Source organism: Erpetoichthys calabaricus, chromosome 13, assembly GCF_900747795.2.
Source record: "Erpetoichthys calabaricus chromosome 13, fErpCal1.3, whole genome shotgun sequence".
Classification (NCBI taxonomy): domain Eukaryota; kingdom Metazoa; phylum Chordata; class Cladistia; order Polypteriformes; family Polypteridae; genus Erpetoichthys; species Erpetoichthys calabaricus.
The window spans coordinates 106,751,386-106,769,387 of record NC_041406.2 but is presented as its reverse complement, the minus strand read 5'-3'; the positions used below and the strand labels follow the sequence as shown (position 1 = coordinate 106,769,387).

The 18,002-nt window shown below is 35.7% G+C and overlaps 1 protein-coding gene across 1 annotated transcript in view; it reads left to right on the top strand.

Moving 5' to 3' along the window:
* ptpn3 (protein tyrosine phosphatase non-receptor type 3) overlaps positions 1-18,002 on the top strand; it is a 363,093-nt gene that overhangs the window by 258,378 nt on the left and 86,713 nt on the right. The window contains exons 13-15 of the mRNA XM_028817422.2: positions 3,298-3,432; positions 7,017-7,181; positions 14,059-14,281. Coding sequence (XP_028673255.2) covers positions 3,298-3,432; positions 7,017-7,181; positions 14,059-14,281 — 523 coding nt within the window. The remainder of the gene's footprint in view (positions 1-3,297; positions 3,433-7,016; positions 7,182-14,058; positions 14,282-18,002) is intronic.

Sequence of the window (18,002 nt, the reverse complement as noted above, 5' to 3'; positions counted from 1 at the left end):
TTCTCATGTAAGAATGGCTTAATTTCCCTCCACTACTTTTACAGACTTGTCTTAGAATTTGTGTCCATACTCTTTGAAGCTTTGGTAGACATTTTACTTACGTATTTTTTTCATTAAGCTATGACTACAGCACATTATATAATATAATAGAGGCTTATTTGATAATGCTTTTCATCATGACTATTTCCTTTAACTGCCTATTGAATGTATGGATAAGTTTTGGGTTTTTTTCTCCTATTGTGACTTAAACAGTGCATAGGACATATAAAAAATGTTGAACCTTTTATCATACATATTGAATAAACATGTCAGATCAGATCAGGTTGGGGAGCATGCACCGGTACAGCATGTTGCAACACCCACCACAAGACAAAACTGCTCAGGATCCTGGTTGGCAACCCCAAAAGCTCCACCCACCAGAAGCCGGAAGTGACAAGCTGTTTGCTGCAGCAAGGTGTTACGTGGGCATCCTTTTGCCCTGGTCCAGCCACTCAGGTCCATAACAATGAGGATCTTGTGAGCCCGATCACCCTCAGGGAAATGCGCCACATGACTGTAACTGATGCTCCCTCACAGTGCAGGTTAATGTACATAATTTGGGACTCAGAGAGCAACCACTCATTCGACACAAAGTCAAACCATTGGTACCCAAGGATTCTCCAAAGTGACACCATACTTAAGGAGTCAAGTCTTTGTCTCTGGTCACTGGATAGCATCTATGTCTTGCAATTATATGGCAAAACAGGAAGCACCCGGACTCTAAAGACTTGGACCTTTTTCCTTTTGCAGAGATATTAGGAGCGTTGCACACCCTTTTCCATTGACCTCATAACCCCCCTTGCTCTCCCAGTTCATCTACTGACTTAATAGGTAGAGTCCCCAGAGACAAGAATGTTGCTGCCAAGGTAAGTAAACCTCTCGACAAGGTTGACATTCTCTCCACAGACTGACACACTGCTGATGCATGTGTCTGTATACTGGTCATTAAAGACCTGGATTTTGTTTTTTATCCAGGACACCTGCAAGCCCAGACACTCGGACTCCTTGCTCAGTCTCTCGAGAGTCCCGATTATAGCCTCCATTGACTCCGTGGCGATCATAGAATCGTTGGCAAAGATCAAGATCAGTGAATCTTTCTTTACCAATAGATGCTCCACAGCTGTTGGACCCTGCAACCCTGCCCAACACCCAGCCCTTGCAAGCATTGACCAGAGTAGGAGCAAGAATTCACCCCTGACGAACCCCAAAATCAGCATGGAAAAACGCAGAGGTTCTGTCTCCACTCTGCACAGCACTCACAGTACCAGAGTACAGGCCAGCCATGATATCCAGCAGCCTCAGGGTGTTCCCATGACGTCTCAGGGCGTCTCACAGGCAGCTCGATCAACAGAGTCGAGCACTTTATGAAAATCTACAAAGGCTGCAAAAAAACTCTGCTGATATTCGTGTTTTGTGCTCCATAAACATATCACTTATTTTATATAGTCACATGACAGTATCAAACGCAGTTAATCCAATACACGATCACAGGTGCATTTTGTATTTTTAATGTACGTTTCATAGCACATACTAGGACCAAGTTCCCAGACAAAGGTATGGTTTATTGCAGACTTTCACAATGTATATTAGCAATAAGTGCCTACCAATCCTGCTATATAGACCATGCTAGTTAGAAGAACTGGATAGACGCATGCTGTATATTGTGCCAGCCCACGGTACCAGATGGAGGTGTTTTATATAGTAACTGTCATGGTCACTGTTAGCATTAAATAGTGTTATGTAAACGGGGGTGCCAGTGAGCCCCAAACATGACCACACGAACACAGTCCCGGATTCAAATATATGATGATTTATTACACAATACCTCAGTGTACAGCACAAAACACAAGTTATCTCTGTCAATTATTCTTCTTTCACCACCTCGGTGCCCTCCTCCAGTTTAGTGTTGCTCCTCATCCTCCAAGCTCCGACTCGTTCAGACAAGGGACGTGGTCACTTTTTTGAGGACCTGGGAGTACTTCCGATGCCAGGGCTGCTGCCCGTTGGAAGCCCTTCTGGGTCAAGCGGAAGTCCACATAATAGGAAGTGTATCTTCCTGCAGCGCCCTCTTGTGGCACCCATGGACCCCAGCAGGGCTGTGCTGCGAGACTACAACTACCGGCATTCCCTGCAGGTTCCAGAATGGGCGCCAATATGGAGGGCTGCTGCCATCTAGTGCCTGGGAGGAAATAAACACCCCTCAGATAGCCCTTCCTTGTCCTTTTCTTCTTTTATCCCAGCCAGGGGATGTGTAAATACTGTTGTTCAGGATGCCTGGGCGTCCTGTCCAGGTAAGCGAACTCCTCTTTTGACTGGGATGTCCGTCCATCCACGGCTTGGGTAAATCACCTTTTCCGCTCTCGGTCAGGATGCCTGACCATCTACTTGGGGCCTCCTTTCTGGGTAAGTAACCTTCCCCTCTCCTGGTAGAGATGCCTGTCCATCCTATGTGGCACTTACAATAGAAAAAACTTTTATTTTTGAATTAGTTCAAATATTTCATGATTTTTGTAGTCCTTTTCCAATGTAACACAAGCACATAATTCTGTGGAGCATTTCCTTTTTACATAAAAGCAGAAAACATGTAATAAATATATTTTTCATTCATTTATTTTCGAATGCTAGACAAAACGCAGGATCTGTTACACCTGTAAGAGGCAAAAACCAGCCCTGGGATGAGACTACGCTCCATTGCAGAGCACACTTTCATATACGCCAACATTTTCTCACAGGTATAGGAGAAAAGTGGAGTCCTTACAGCAAATCCACACCCCATATACACAAGAAGAACATATAGGAATCTGGGTTCAAATCCTTTATCTGTGAAATGACACTGTACATATTTAAAATTGTTTGGAATTTCTGTCATGGCTTTTTACTTTGTATTTTAGCACCAATTACAGAATACCATCTTCCAGCTCTTTTGGATGTTTTGTTCTTTCCACATCCCATTAAGTGTTTTTTTAATGGCTGTGTTCCCCTAATTATTCTACTTGGGTGTCTTGCTAATAGTACATGTTATTTACTTATTAGCAGTTGTTATTTGAATGCTAGAGTTACAGTGTAGTAACAGTTGCCATCTTTGCATCGTTTCTTTCTTTGTTAAAATGCTTTAATGTGTGTGGTGCCTTTCATGGTGGACCTGCGCACAATTAGAATTATATATTTATACTCTGCATGAATGTGCTTTTATATTTTGCTGTTTGGTTTAATGCTGTGTGTCTCCTTTTCTCTCATACTCAATCTAAACTCTTACAGATCTGTGAATACTCAGTTTTGCCGGAAGGTCATTGGTGGAATGGTGTGGAATCCAGTCCTGAGAAAATCTTTATCTCTGGAGCATTTGGAGACGAAAAGCCTCCCATCACGGTCTCCTCCAATGACCCCCAACTGGTACGTCTAAAGCAAGAATTGCATGTAGTGCTTACTTTTTGTCACCTCTGTGACACTCTGCACTGAATCTTTTCTGAGATCTGAGTGCATTTGGAGTTGTGGGCACAGCACTGATAGCCAGGGTGGGAAATGCATGGAAGAAATTCCAAGAGTAGTTCGCCATTCTGACATCTAAAGGAGCCTCTTTGGTATTTAATGGAAAAATTTATTGAAAGCTGCATGAGTAGTATTATTCTCTATGAGAGTAAGATATTGAAATGTCTTAATTGTTTTCTTTCTTTATGTCTTGACTAGAACAGGTTTGCTTAACAAAAAATAGTTTAACTGCTTAGAATTAGACTTTGCTGTATTTATGTAATCAACATTAGAATTGATTTCACTGAATGAATACTTGAATTTGTGACTGTTATAGTCTGATGGATCACACAAATCTGTGATACCAGTGGTGCTCAAGTGGTCCTAGGTTCAAATCTATAGTGGATTATTGAGTTTTATCACAAACTTGTACAAATATAAAGCCACACAACAGAAAAAGCATACAATTTTGGTTCACCTTATTTAAAATAATCATTACCTAAACAAATTGTTTAACAATGAGACTTTACAAACTTACTGTGATGTGACCCGTTTCTGTCAGTGATTCTAAATTTTGTACCCTAATAACAAATATTGTAACATATCCTTACTGTCAGTTGTTTTATTTTGCCTCCAACAGAGGGTGCTCTAATACATCTTTAGTAATTCTATTTTTACAAATATACATTTTCTTAAATCTGTTTAAACTCATTTATTAACTTATCTGCATATTTTAAGTATTGCTTTCAAATATATTTAATATTTAGGAGCCAGTTATTATTTTTAATTTATCTGCATATTGTTTTTATGCCTCTTGTTTAATATGTTCCTTAAATCCTTGAATTTAAGTTCAGGGCCACAGGGCGCCCAAGGCAAACAACCATTTATCTAAATACCATTTATCTAAATGTAGGGTATTTAGGCTTATTTTGTTTCAAACAGAAGGATATGACTGGTAAAATACATATTACCTCAATAAAAAAGTAAATGGAGAAGGCTGATAATTCTTAATTGTAATATATGTTTTGTTTTTTTTTTTTTGAAGAAAAAATTAAGTATTTTGTACTCCTCATTATGTTGATTTAGCCCACACTGTCAATGCACCATAGTACTTTAGAATTTTCACAGAAACATTTCTGATTTAATTAATAGGTTACATTTAATCTGTTTTAGTGTGTCTTTTCATTCACATATAATGAGATTATCCTCTCTGGTTACAACGGTTGATCTCTTTGATACAAGCCAACCCCTTTCACGGTAGTTTTTTTTGTTGTTTCTGATTTTTATAAAACCAAAATCCATTTATACAGTAAATGACAACAGCATTGTTTGAATTTTTTCAATGACATAATATGTAAATCTGTTTATTTATAGTATGTTAATATATAGCAGAGTACCTCTAGTTTAATCTAATTTAATTGAATAGTTCAAGGAAATACTGTTAGGTTGATTTATGACTATCTGAGGGTGCACTGATTGTGGTTTTTATGGCCAATCCCAATCTTCAAGATTTGTTTGGCAGAAAATGATTCAACTCTGAATTCAGTTATGAATTTCAAGGAGCTATACAATGCAATATTATTCCATTATATGAATCTGCTTTGTCTAATGCAAAGTTAACACGTTTGCTTTAGTGAATTTACCTCTAGTTATACAGGTAAGTGGAAGCTAGATTCATCATTATCAAATAGCAAGCTGAAAGGACTGTAGTTTATTGTATATCCAGATACATGGATTTTAAGTCCTGCTAAAGTTTTTTTTTTTGTACACTTGTTATTTCTACAGCAAACTTATTTTTCTTGTAAGTATAACCCTTACTTAATCAGGTCATATACCTCCTTCTGTGAGGTTGTAACAGGCAGTGAGCACATATAATTTCGGGAGATAAAGTACTATAGTCCTCATTAAACAAATGACTGACCAATTTGAGTTGGACTTGCCCACAAGCACAATTTTAATTGTCTTTAATTCTCCTTGGTAGGCTGCAATAAGAATAAAAGGCAAATGAGAATAAACAAATCAGCAGCATGCTGTATTTGCACTACTCATTACAAATAATCATTTAACTACTTATTAGAATTTACTCCTTAATAGAAAACACTTTAGGAGAAATGGGTGAGATGAAGAATGTTGTAACCTAATTTAACTCACTTGAAAATAAACTGAAATAGACCAAATCAGCAGCTTTTTGCAAACTATTCCATGGGTGTGCTCAGTCTCGGCTCCTGCCACTTACAACAGGGTTTTCAGGGGTTCCAAAGTGGTAAAGTAAGATGAAAAGAGAACCTTCCTCAACCCTGACAATAATTACAATCTGGAACGCTGGATATGTGAATGTTTAACTTATACAATTCAGCATTGCATTGTATTTAACATATAAAGTTGCATTCCATGCAAGTGTCCCACCAATGGCAAATCCTGTTTTATTAAGTTTTAAATGTTATAGGTTTAGATGTAGTCCATAAGCATGATTTCAAATATTTATTCATGCTAATATTCTAACCTCAGTGTAATTGAGAAAACAAGGACATGCTCCAGTCTTCGGCATTTTTAAGGTTACAGTAGTACATAGATATCAAGCCTCCCCCCAAAATACCCCAAGCATGGTCAAACCCTTACATCATTTTGCCTATAAAATCTGCAAAATACTGGCCGATTATAAGTCAACTGCTTACTGTATTCGAAATGTGAAAAAAAATACAATTGTCTGTTCAGACATAATAATAAGTACCCCATGGGATGTTTTAATATTTTTAAATGACTGTGATTTAATAAATTCTGGCATCTTACCCACAGAAATAAATAAAATCCCAAATCTGTACAATAAATGCCCTAAAGCCAATGTCATGCTCCTAGGACCATGTATTGGATTAAGAGTCATGGAACTTGCATCAAAAGATGGATACAAGTCATTATTGTGTCATCATAAACTGCACAGAGTTTTCTTAGTCTTGGTTTATGGCCTTGATGTATTTTATAGTTAAACTTGATAAAGTGAAAAAGCCAAAGCCTATAGTCAATAATGTCTTAATTCACTTGTGTTAGTCAACCTCAGAATTGTTTCCTGATGTACTATGAACAAGACAGCTGAACAGGTAACAGACATTCAGCTAACTAAAGCTGATTTCAGTTCTTGTTCCTCTAGGCATTCGAAAACAGAAATTTACCATGAGCTGAAAAGTACCAAGTTGTTACGTTTGCCTCTGCCTGACTTTAAACAACGGTGGATAGCTTCCTTGTGGTCTGTTTTATGTCCTTAGATGTGCAATAATGTGAAAAAGTGTTAACCTCATAGAAAAAATAAAATTTTTATTGTCAAGGCTAATCAGTATTGACCAGGGACAGAATATTTGCAAAAATAGTCCTCAGGTGGTATGGTACCTGTAGAAAATATGAATCCTTTTGGTGTTACTGTAATGGGAACCCATGTTTATCATAGAAAAAGAGAGTGAAATATCTCTGTTCAAGGGCATCATAAAAGCCTGATAAATGTTCATATTTTGTATTAGGAGGAGCCCTCGATTACGTCATGAAATTCGAAAACCCCGGCACTCATCTGTGGACAACCTAACCAGTGAGATTGCATATATTCCTGAGACAGAAGATGTGTTCTACACCTCAAACTCCAAGGACAGTGATACGGAGTCATCTCCGAATCACAGCCCTTGCAAAACGTAAGTTGAAACAACACCTGTCTAATTTTACTACTAATTACCCCTTTCTATTAATATATTGTAGATTATTTTTAGATGTATATTTTATGAACATTATGTAATACTGATACTGTATACAGAATGCCTCCAGAAGTCTTTTGTGGTAGTTTTCATTTCAGATGTTGTATCTTTTAGCCTGTATATTCTGATGTTATATGAAAGACTTGGCATATCACAAAATTCATTTATCAAATGTTCTTTGATCAGTCAATGTAATTGTACTCTTTTCACTATGCATGCTCTGTTTCTTAGGTACGTTGAAGAGTTTGGTGCATACATTCGCACCAAAAGTTGTAATTTAAAAAAACATTTTATAGAGCAAAGGAAATTTTTTGCTAGAATGAAAATTGTAAGTGTTTAGTTTTCATGTCACTCTTCAGCTGCTTTACCTCAGGAACCAAGCATGACTTTCTTCAGCGCTGGGTCATTCTACAGGCTAGAGATCTCATTGACCTCACTGAAGGAGGTACTGTAGCTATGATTGTTATATCTTCAGAGTATCTGAAAATCGGAGAAGAAAACAGTGCCATGAACAAGGAAACATTTCACAATTCAGAGATTTCAAACCAGATGAAGTATATACAGTAATGTCAACATTGGGTATTATGTATTTAAATCACTAACTTTTCCAAAATGTGAACCAGTTGCTTTGCTTTGTAACATACGTATATTAGGTTTCTATTAAAAACCTACATTTTCTATTTAAGGAAGATGAAACCAGTCCTGCTATATAGAAGCGACTTAATGTTTGCCAATATGTATTAATTAAATAATAATTATCTTTTGTGTGCTGTTGAAGTGTTACTCGACAATTTATGCAGTACAACTGGAAAAATAGTAAGTTTATAATGGACCACACAATAAATACCTGTCATTGCTTTGGTGCATTTGAAAATATAATATTTCTGTTAACCCAAGGGCAAAGGCCTAATATCATAATTAAGCAAATTCCATAATTAAGTAGACGTTTATCTAACTAAACTACACATCTTTATAAATACTTTGTAAACTGCATGAATTTTTAATCTATTTGGAAATTATAAACTATAAAAGTTTTATTTTCCAAACAGGTGCAATCCATATATAATTATAAGAGAAGCGTGGATTCCTAGGTCTATTACAGTTGTGTTAAAGTTTAGCCAAGAAGAGCTTTGTTTATAAGTTACTGCAAACCATAATTTAATTGGAAGAGTTACAGTCTTTCAAATTTGAGGGGAAATTTATGTTTATATGCATCTAAGTGTTAAAAAAAAAAAAATTATTTAGTGGCTTTTCCAGTTTTTACAGGCATGTTATATTGAAGATTTGTAAACGCAGTTCTTGGGCCATTATACATTATTGGGATATTTAAGTTCTGAAGCCTTATAGTAAGTGTTCCAGTTTTTGACATGAAGACATTCTGTGCTAGACTTAAAATAAAAGCTCTAAATAATGTGTACCTCTAGAGGAGTTAATAGATGCTCTTGCACTTCTCCGGAATGCTGCATGCTCTAGGAATTGTCTGTATTCCTGTTTATTTTGTATTGTATTTATTGTCCACTTTTGTTCATTTTAGTATGATATTTTAAATTCTTCCTCAGACTAATAAGCTTTTGGTTTAAATATTCTTATTTCAGAGAATGCCTTTCTGTTTCAGGATTTTTACTGTATGTATTTCTTTTTATATCTTGCATCTTCTGGAGAAATGCTGTTTTGTTACCTCAAACAGGAAGTTAAATGTTATGTTAGCTTATATGGTTAATTTACCAACCTGTGAAAAGTGACTTTTAAAATGTCTTGCCAAAAATTAATGAATGCTCTACAAATCGTTGCATTGCTGATGTGAGTTATCATTTTTCTATTATCTTTAAATGTCTTCTGAATGAGGAAATTAATCAAAACATGAGTGCCTATTGCTTTCTGTATTAAAAGCCAAGGATTTTAAGGCCTTGAGAAGCATTTTAAAATGAATAGAGGTAAATGTCCTATGAGAGGAGGGGAACCTCTTGGCAGTCCTCCACTTCCAGAAATCTTATTAAGGATGAAAGATATAAAAATATCACCACTGTTGTTAAAAATAAACTTAATGGATGGATATTATTGGGAAGAAAACAAAATACAAACTCAAAATAAGTAAAACAATACATTTACTGCCCCTCTGTCTCTAACTATACAGATCTTGTTCCTCTGTTCATTGGTGGGATGGCTTGCAGTACCACAGAAAAATGCTCCTCTTCTCACCTCCCCATCTCTGTGTCTTCACACCCCAACCTTCCTACTTCCCAGTGGTTCATCATGTTCCTACTTTCTTCCCATCTGCACATTCAGAAGGACCCTGGCTGCAAGGCAATTTAAAGTTGCTTACAATGTCTTGAGTATCCTTTCATTTGCTCAAGAGACACTAGGCTAAAGTCACTTCTGCAAGCTGTGACTTCACTTGTGAGCCTCCCTTTGCATTTAAGGTGCTAATCCTAGGAAACTTGTGGAGACAATGGTGTCTCCTCTTTTCAGATTTACATGTGACATTGCTTGCCTTCCAGCCTGGAAACTCCTCACAAAAAATTTCTAGAAATTCTTTCGGAGAAGATAAATGTCACAAAGCAGCACAGGTCTATCTATCAGCTATACAGTACTTGTGGTACATACACTAAGGAAACTGAACAGTATCTTCTTAAGAATATGTTGCAACAAGTTCAAGACAGTTTAACAAAGAAAAATAAGTTTTTGAACGGTCTGTTCATCATCTACTGTTGATTTATAATATCTTAGACCCCTGGAAATATTTTCAGGGTCTTATTAAATTATTGAATAATGTCTCATACTTTAATGTTCTTTATTTTTCCTGATTAAGTATGGGTAAAATAGGTAATGTTGACTACATTCAAAAATGTTACATTTCTGTTAGTCATGTCATTGCATACCTTCCAACATGCACACCTGGTGTTGTCACATCAAAAAATGTGATGAACTTTGTGAACATGCTTAATCTTATGTGACACAATTACAGCCATGTTAGACTGATTTTGACTATCTTCATACTGTACCATATTTTCCCAAATGTTCCTCGCATTGTTGTATAAGCCTGCTCTTTCATGAGAAAATCAAATTGTGTAACCTGTACCCCAGTATAATCCTCATATTTCTTCTCTTTCAGTTAAAAAAAAAAAACAAAACTGTATAACCCTCACGGTCTACCGTTATAAACGATTTCTAAAATCCAAACATCTGAGCAAATGAGCCTGTAACCATTGATTGCCTAAGGGTGCAAATTATTGCACCTTTTAACTGTTATGTTGCTGATCATAAAAGGTATTCATTACTGAAACGACATTGCCTTATGCAAACAGAATTCTGTAATAAAATAAAAAATACCCTCCATCTAACAGATATTTTGTCACAGCTGGTGAATTTTGTTGTTTCATGTACATTGATAGACGATAAACTGCAAACTTAACATTACTAACCAGTTGCCTTATCCACATACTGAAATGGCTGTTAACTTGTGGGTTCCACACTTCCAGGTGCGACATAACCCTACCACTCTTCCTCCACTGCTCGCTCCTCAACTGTTGCATTGTTACTGCATGCACCTGTAAGCAGTAAGTTCAAGTCCAGTCTGGATACTGTTATACATGAAACATTAAAGTCAGGTTTGACTTGCATTCATTGAACTCAGAGTAAGACTTTAAAACAGCCACCTGCTCCCAAAAGGAGACACTGATATTTTCAAACTGCACTAAGGATTTACCTTTCTGTGCTTTAAGTCTGGCATTTCTAAATGGGATTTCTCTACCCACTCCTGCTCCTCTGAACAGAGTGTATAGATATCAAAGCAACAGGAAGACCTTTCTCTATTGGAAAAAAATGAATTGTTAAGTTGAGAGGCTCATGTGAGCACTGGCAGTGTCTCACAATTGGCTGCATGCTTTGTGCTAGCCTGGTAAATCAAACATATCACACCAGATGCATTGGTATTCATGTTTAGATAAAGAAGAGACTTAGTCATTATAACATTGTTACAATGCAGGGAATCCACACTTTTACATACAGCTGGAACTAAAAAAAATAAACAACATGAAGAACTCCTTACTCACTCAAACTGCATCCTACAATCCCTAAATCTATGTAAGGTTACTATGGCTTGCAAGTGTATGTAATATAAAAAATTTATCCAAATGCTAAAACTGATAGTAGAATGCAAATGAATATCTGATTGTTTGTTCCTTGCACTAATTTCCTCATTGTATTACTCTGAGCAGCTAGCTTGTGGAGTCAATCATCAGTAAAACAGATAGCCTTCTGCCCCTTAAACGTGTTCATTCAGAGCATTTGGGTGTGATTTACCTAATCCTGTTGCTCTGCTCTTGGATAAAGGCATTGTGAAAGTCACTCTTGCTCTCAAGATCTCTTATTTACTGCTGTTTTATGCATCAGCTGTTCCTTTTCGCATACTCAGATGCTTGTCTTGTTTTCCACCATTGAACACAATTGAAAATAACTGATATACTTCTGGTTTTCATTTTATTATTATAACATCAACTTTTTAAATTCTTTTTGACAACACACATTTTAGTTACTTTTGCTAACATGCGGTTTTATGCACAGTGCTCTTTAGCCAACTATTCACTTAACATATATCACATAAAGTAATAAGGCATAATATTATTTTGATTCACCTGTAAAGGAGAAAAGGACAGTTTTTTAGCTTCGTAAGTCAGTTCTTGAGTTCCTGCTCCCTCACACAGCATCACCAAGCAAAACAACTGGTATATTGAGTTAAAATTGAGCCCAGCATGCTCTGATAATCCTCATATTTCTTCTCTTTCAGTTAAAAAAAGAACAAAAAAAACAAAAACTGTATAACCCTCACGTTTGCCAGTGGTTTTTTTTTTAATTAATTCCCTTAACCATAGAAGTAATTATAGCCTATGCTTTGTATGCTTTACTGTAAAATTTTGTTAGGTATTATTAACTTAATCTTTCCTTGATAAACATCAATACTTTTTTTCAGATTATTTGTAAATTGCTCCAAATAAAAGTATGATAAGCAAATAATGATAATGTAGTCCTGCCGATGTAAAGCGCACGTAGAATATGCAAAAATTATTCTACAGTAAGAGACATGCGACAGGTCTCAAACAAGGCTCATTGTGTATTGAACATGCTGAAGCTGGCACTTAGTCCCCCTCTTAGAATGAAATTGTCAATTGAGAATGGGCGCTGTTTCCATTTAAACACTGATAATAGTCCTCCATTAATTAACCATATGGGGAAAACATCCTGTGGCACACTTTAATGTGTTTTTGTTTTTAGTTTTTCTTTCTTCTCTTTTCTTCCTGTGGAAAAAACAAAGCACCAACCAAGTATAAAATGTTCATACATTGTGCATTTTCTTTAAACAATGTGTGCAAATACCACAGCAGAGGACTGCTTTGTGCGGATCACTGCTGCCTTTTTGTCTAAATGTTTCACTCTACTTCTGTACAGAACCAAACTCAGTCTCACTAGCTACCGCCAGCAACACTTTAAGTATGGCCTGCATGGCAAATTATTAATTAGACCCTGCAACAAGTTCACACTTGTCGACCAACCACTACAAAAATTTCAATATAACTTTTTCCAGAGACATTATAGTATTGTTTGGTAAATATAAAATAAATAAAAAATAAAAATAAAATCCACATGGTTTTTGGTTGCTTAATTATTTTACACCTTAAAGTTTTAAAATCACCGTTTTAAGAGACAGCCTAAAGCATATAGCACTTTCAGTGTCCTAATTAGCTGCTCTATTGGCTAACACCACATAGAGAGGTGTAGATTAGGACCAGTAATTTACCTAAAATCTATTACACTTATAGAGCAACTGAAAAACATGTTGAAAATGTTTTGCTTTCAGTCTTATTGCTTGATTACCTGTTCCACCTAGTGCAGTAAAGATGTTCCACACATTAAAATGTAAAATCCGTTCTCCCGAGACTCCTGTGGTAAAGCATGTCATGACTTGCTGGGCAGTAATACTATGACTGCACCACAGTGTCCTCTTAACTTCAGATGTGACAAATAAATTACCTGTAGTACTATAATTTTTAGTTTATTGTCACCACAGGCTCCAAACAGATGACCCTGATTATTAACTTTTTATTTAACTTTTTCCTTTCCTCTTGCTAATAACCTCCACCGCTTCTAAAAGTTGAGAAAAGGAAAGACCTCTGTCTTCAGATTGTGAAAAATTGTCATTACTAATGTTTTCTGATCTCGGTTTACTGCTGAAAAGCTGTTCACACTAGATACAGTATGTACTATTTTCTAATAAACATCCAACAACTATAACATCAATCAACTGTTATCAAAGTATTACTTAAAAAAGAGTTGAAACCAGAGGGTCTTGAATATTCATTTTCTTTATTACAAGATAATAAAACTTTCTGATGGTTAAAGCTGTAAGCACACATTTAGTTAAAAAAAAAATCTAATTAAATTATATACTGAAGAATACTCCATTGAGAAGGAATTGGAAATTTTCAATTCTCTATTTCAACATGTTGTACCTAAATCATCCTAATATATTACTTGTTGTCTTTTGATTGGGCAGCTTTCTAAAATGCTCTTCTGTGACTGAATTCTTACTTTTCAAGGGTGCTGGCCTGAACAGCCAGATCTTATTGACCCTTACCTTGTATAAATAGTTATTGGTACACCAAGTTGAAACAGCTATGGGTGTAACTTCACTTAAGATATCCCTTTTGTCATGGTTGGGTAATTACAGTTATATATCTGCATATTTGAATGGCTTAACTTATTTTTATGTTTTTGAATGGACAGGCAAATCTGTTGGTTGACTTATTGATTCATTTTCCAGAACTATGGTGGAGAGCAGTGACACACACAAAAATTCACAGCAATCCCCACAGAATCTTCCATTATCCCAATCACCTAAGGAAGATGCTGCAAATGTCAAGATCATCGACAGACTCTCAGGGTCTCATCCACTTGATGGAGTAGATAAGCAGTTCCTGGACAGCTATGATAATGTTTCAAAAGGCAACAACACAGATGGTGATGGCCAGTATTATTGTGACAAGGTTTGCAATTTGCATTGTATGTTTATGTTCCAAATAAAAATGCTTAAAGTTTATCTTTAATATTATCACTTCTGGTGCATCATCAACATACTGGAATATATGCCGAAATACAGGATATTACAAATTGTATACAATTTACATCCTTCATATTAGGTGAAGGCCATTTTTGTATTAGGCATGATTCTGTACAACCTTCTCAGCCATGATCATATGTATAGTTTAGCTACAAAAAACATAGTTAATACAAATGTAACAAATCAACAGTGTGACAGTAGATCAGAGCAAAAATTTAAAAAAACACAATAAGTAAGTTTTAGCAGTAGAACCCAAGGTTTTCATGTGGATAAGACACATCTTATTTTTGTTTTCTTAATAGAGTGTGAAGAATCTTTCCTGTATTTATTTTAAAGTTCAGGTGAGGAACATCCACAGTCACACACTCTTAAGTAAGATGGCATCTACCACATCACAGATTGAAATGTGTGCACCAACAGCCCCACAATGGGGAGGGACTGTTAAAGAATCACAAACAACAAGGAAAAGGGTTTGGACTCCAAGAGATACCTCATTAAATGTCCACTTGAAATCCTGAAAAAGAAAGGTGTATTAAAAGGAAAGATGGCTCCACAGAGTTGGTCAGATGGAGCTCTAACATCTTCAAAAGTAGGTCTGTATATGAGTGGAGACATCTGTGAAAGCCAAAAGACTGCAGACCTTGTGGCTATATAACCAGATATCATTCGGCTTTCAGTGCTCTACCCTCCACTCTTATGGAAACAGAAAACACGTTGGTGGTTGTGCTTAATCCTATAACTTCCCTCCATGTTTTCCCAAATCAATGACAGCATCCAAAGAAATGAGACACTGAATGTTATCATCAAACATACAATGAAAAGAATATGAAAATTAAAAAATAATTTTTATTTCAAGAAAACCACACAAAATATTTTAAATATACTAACATTTTTTTTAACACTTGAAGCTGCTGACAGTTATATACTGTAATTACTTAGCTACATGGAGCTTTGAGGTGACACAGATTCCTAATAACTGCTACTTCACTATACAGTGGTACCTCTGGTCACGACCATAATTCGTTCCAAAACTCTGGTCGTGACCCGAATGTAATTTCCCCATAAGATTGTATGTAAATACAATTAATCTGTTCCAGACCGTACGAACTGTATGTGAATATATATTTTTTTAAGCACAAAAATAGTTAATTATACCATAGAATGCACAGTGTAATAGTAAACTAAATGTAAAAACATTGAATAACACTGAGAAAACTTTGAACAACAGAGAAAACTAACGTAAGAATTTGCGCTAGACCCTTACGAACCGTTCGCTGTAAACACTTTTTTTATGAGTTTTAAGCACAGGGAAAAAAAATTAAATGCCACTTCTCTTGTGAAACTTTTCAAACCATCCTCTACTGGCTTTAAATTCCTCACCTTCACCACGCGAAGGATTTTTTTTTTTTTCAGCAAATCGCCATGAATCTTCCTGGCTTTCTCGCTTACGCTATCCCCCTGCAAGTTGCTTCTCGTTCAACCACACTAGCAACAGTTTTTCCACCTCTTCCAGCACTTGAGGCCTCTGCTTGCTTAACATTGTAACTCCTTTTGCAACATCAGCTGCTTTGTTAGGCCCTGTATACACAAACAAAAGAAAATGGGAAACAGAATGGGAAATCATTGGCGTGTACGAACGCACATAGGGAAACTGGCCAACCAGTGTTTTTGTTCGCCACCAGAGCGTGTGGTTATGAACAGATGCAAAATTTTGGCAAACTTTGTTGATTATAACCTGATTTGTACGTGTTCGGAAACATTCGTGACTAGTGGTTCTACTGTACTGCTCAAGAACAAAAAATGTACTTATATAAATATAATATATATAAATATAATATATATATAAATATAATATATATATATAAAACTATCTACACACATAACCTCTCTTGCTTTTATAGTCTTTCAGATTTTGTAGACTCAAGATAATATTAAATTATTGAAATAGTAATGTAGTTAAAGTTAATTGCTGAAGTCATTGACACCCCCAAAAGTTTAAATGCATCCCTGAATTTTAAGGAGGCCTTCTTTTTCATTAAAGTGCATGGCCAAACTATAGGATTTGTTATTAATTATTAGGATTATTTAGTGAAAAACATTATTGGTCATAAACCCATTTATTATTGTATTTTGTAGTTTTCTCAGCTGTAATATACAGCCTTGTAAAGTGGCATTGATATTATTAGGTAATCTGTAAATCTTACGTTGGCCATGAATAATAATGTTGTGAATAATGTCTCAAATGTGAGCAGTCTAATGTTTCAATATCTTGACCATTGTTAGTCTTTAAGTTATAGAGCCAGTCAAGAACAATTCAAATTCTGTGTGTTCAAATGATTAAGAACTGTAGTATGTGGGAGGTTCACATTTTTCTGTGATTAGTTAAAACTGAATTTTGGGTAGGTTTCAATATCCAATTTAAACACAAAACTCTTTTAAATTGTCACCTTTTATACACTCTCTGTTCCTGTAAACCCATGCTGTCACAGCTGTTTTTGTAAGCTGATATTACTACAAGAGATATGGGCATCTTCGTACTTACAGGCTGTACCTATCACTGCATTTACGCAAAACTGGAGTTTTAAAACAAGCTTCACTTTATTATTCAGTAGCAAGACATTAATAATTTTAAGTCTCTGCAGCTACTTGCTTATGTATTTTGTTTTACTTGGCTGCTAGTATTTTGATAAATCTGAATTATTCATTAATTCATTGTAGTAAGAGCTTCTGTTCTGACATCTTTTTCAGTTTTTGACTAAAAAGACTTTACACTTCTTGTTGATCTAGATAAATGAATTCATGTGACTCATTCATTATGGTAACTACAGTCTTTTAAATGTATCTACTTTACTGTTACAACAACATGCACTGACACTCTTATCATTCTTTATTTATAAGCTATTCACTTCAAGCTAGACATTTCTGCACTGCTTTTGTATGTAATCTGAAAACCAGGTTCTTTTGTTCTTTCTTGAATATGTCATAATCATTTACAGAAAATGTACATGTCTTGCGCGTACTATAAACAGCTAAGTGCAGGCAAGCCACATTTACTTTGAAGTTTCTAGTTGTGATACAGTCTATTCTATTTGGGGGAAAATGTGCGAACAATATTCTTATTAGCCATTTGACGTTATTTTATGCTTATTTGGGAAAAGGTTAGATAACATAGACGTTAGACAAGACTGCAATTAAAATTCCCCAAACAGAGGCTGTGACCAGCATATCCTTCAAAACCACATTTTGTCAGTTATTGAAACAAACAGAATTTCTAAGTAGATGCAGGCTAATTCCAGTGATAGGGAGTGCAGTCAGTGTTGTATGAAAAACAACCAAAACTGTTTAAGGCATGTATATCAGTATTGAAGATGAAAGCCCCAGTATATCTTTGTTCTTTTCACCTCATACATTACAGATTTCTTATCATCCATACATTAAAGAGTCTGGATAACTGATTTCCTTTTCTTACCAAACATCAAAGTATCCCAATGTATTATTAGAATGATAATAATCTAGTAAAGGCCAATACATAAACTGAATTTTATATAGCAATTCCAGCAGATAGCACAGTTTATCTGAACTCTTCTTCCTATAACATCGTTAAAACTAAAATGAATCCAAATGCTTGTCTTAAATGCAGACTCGTG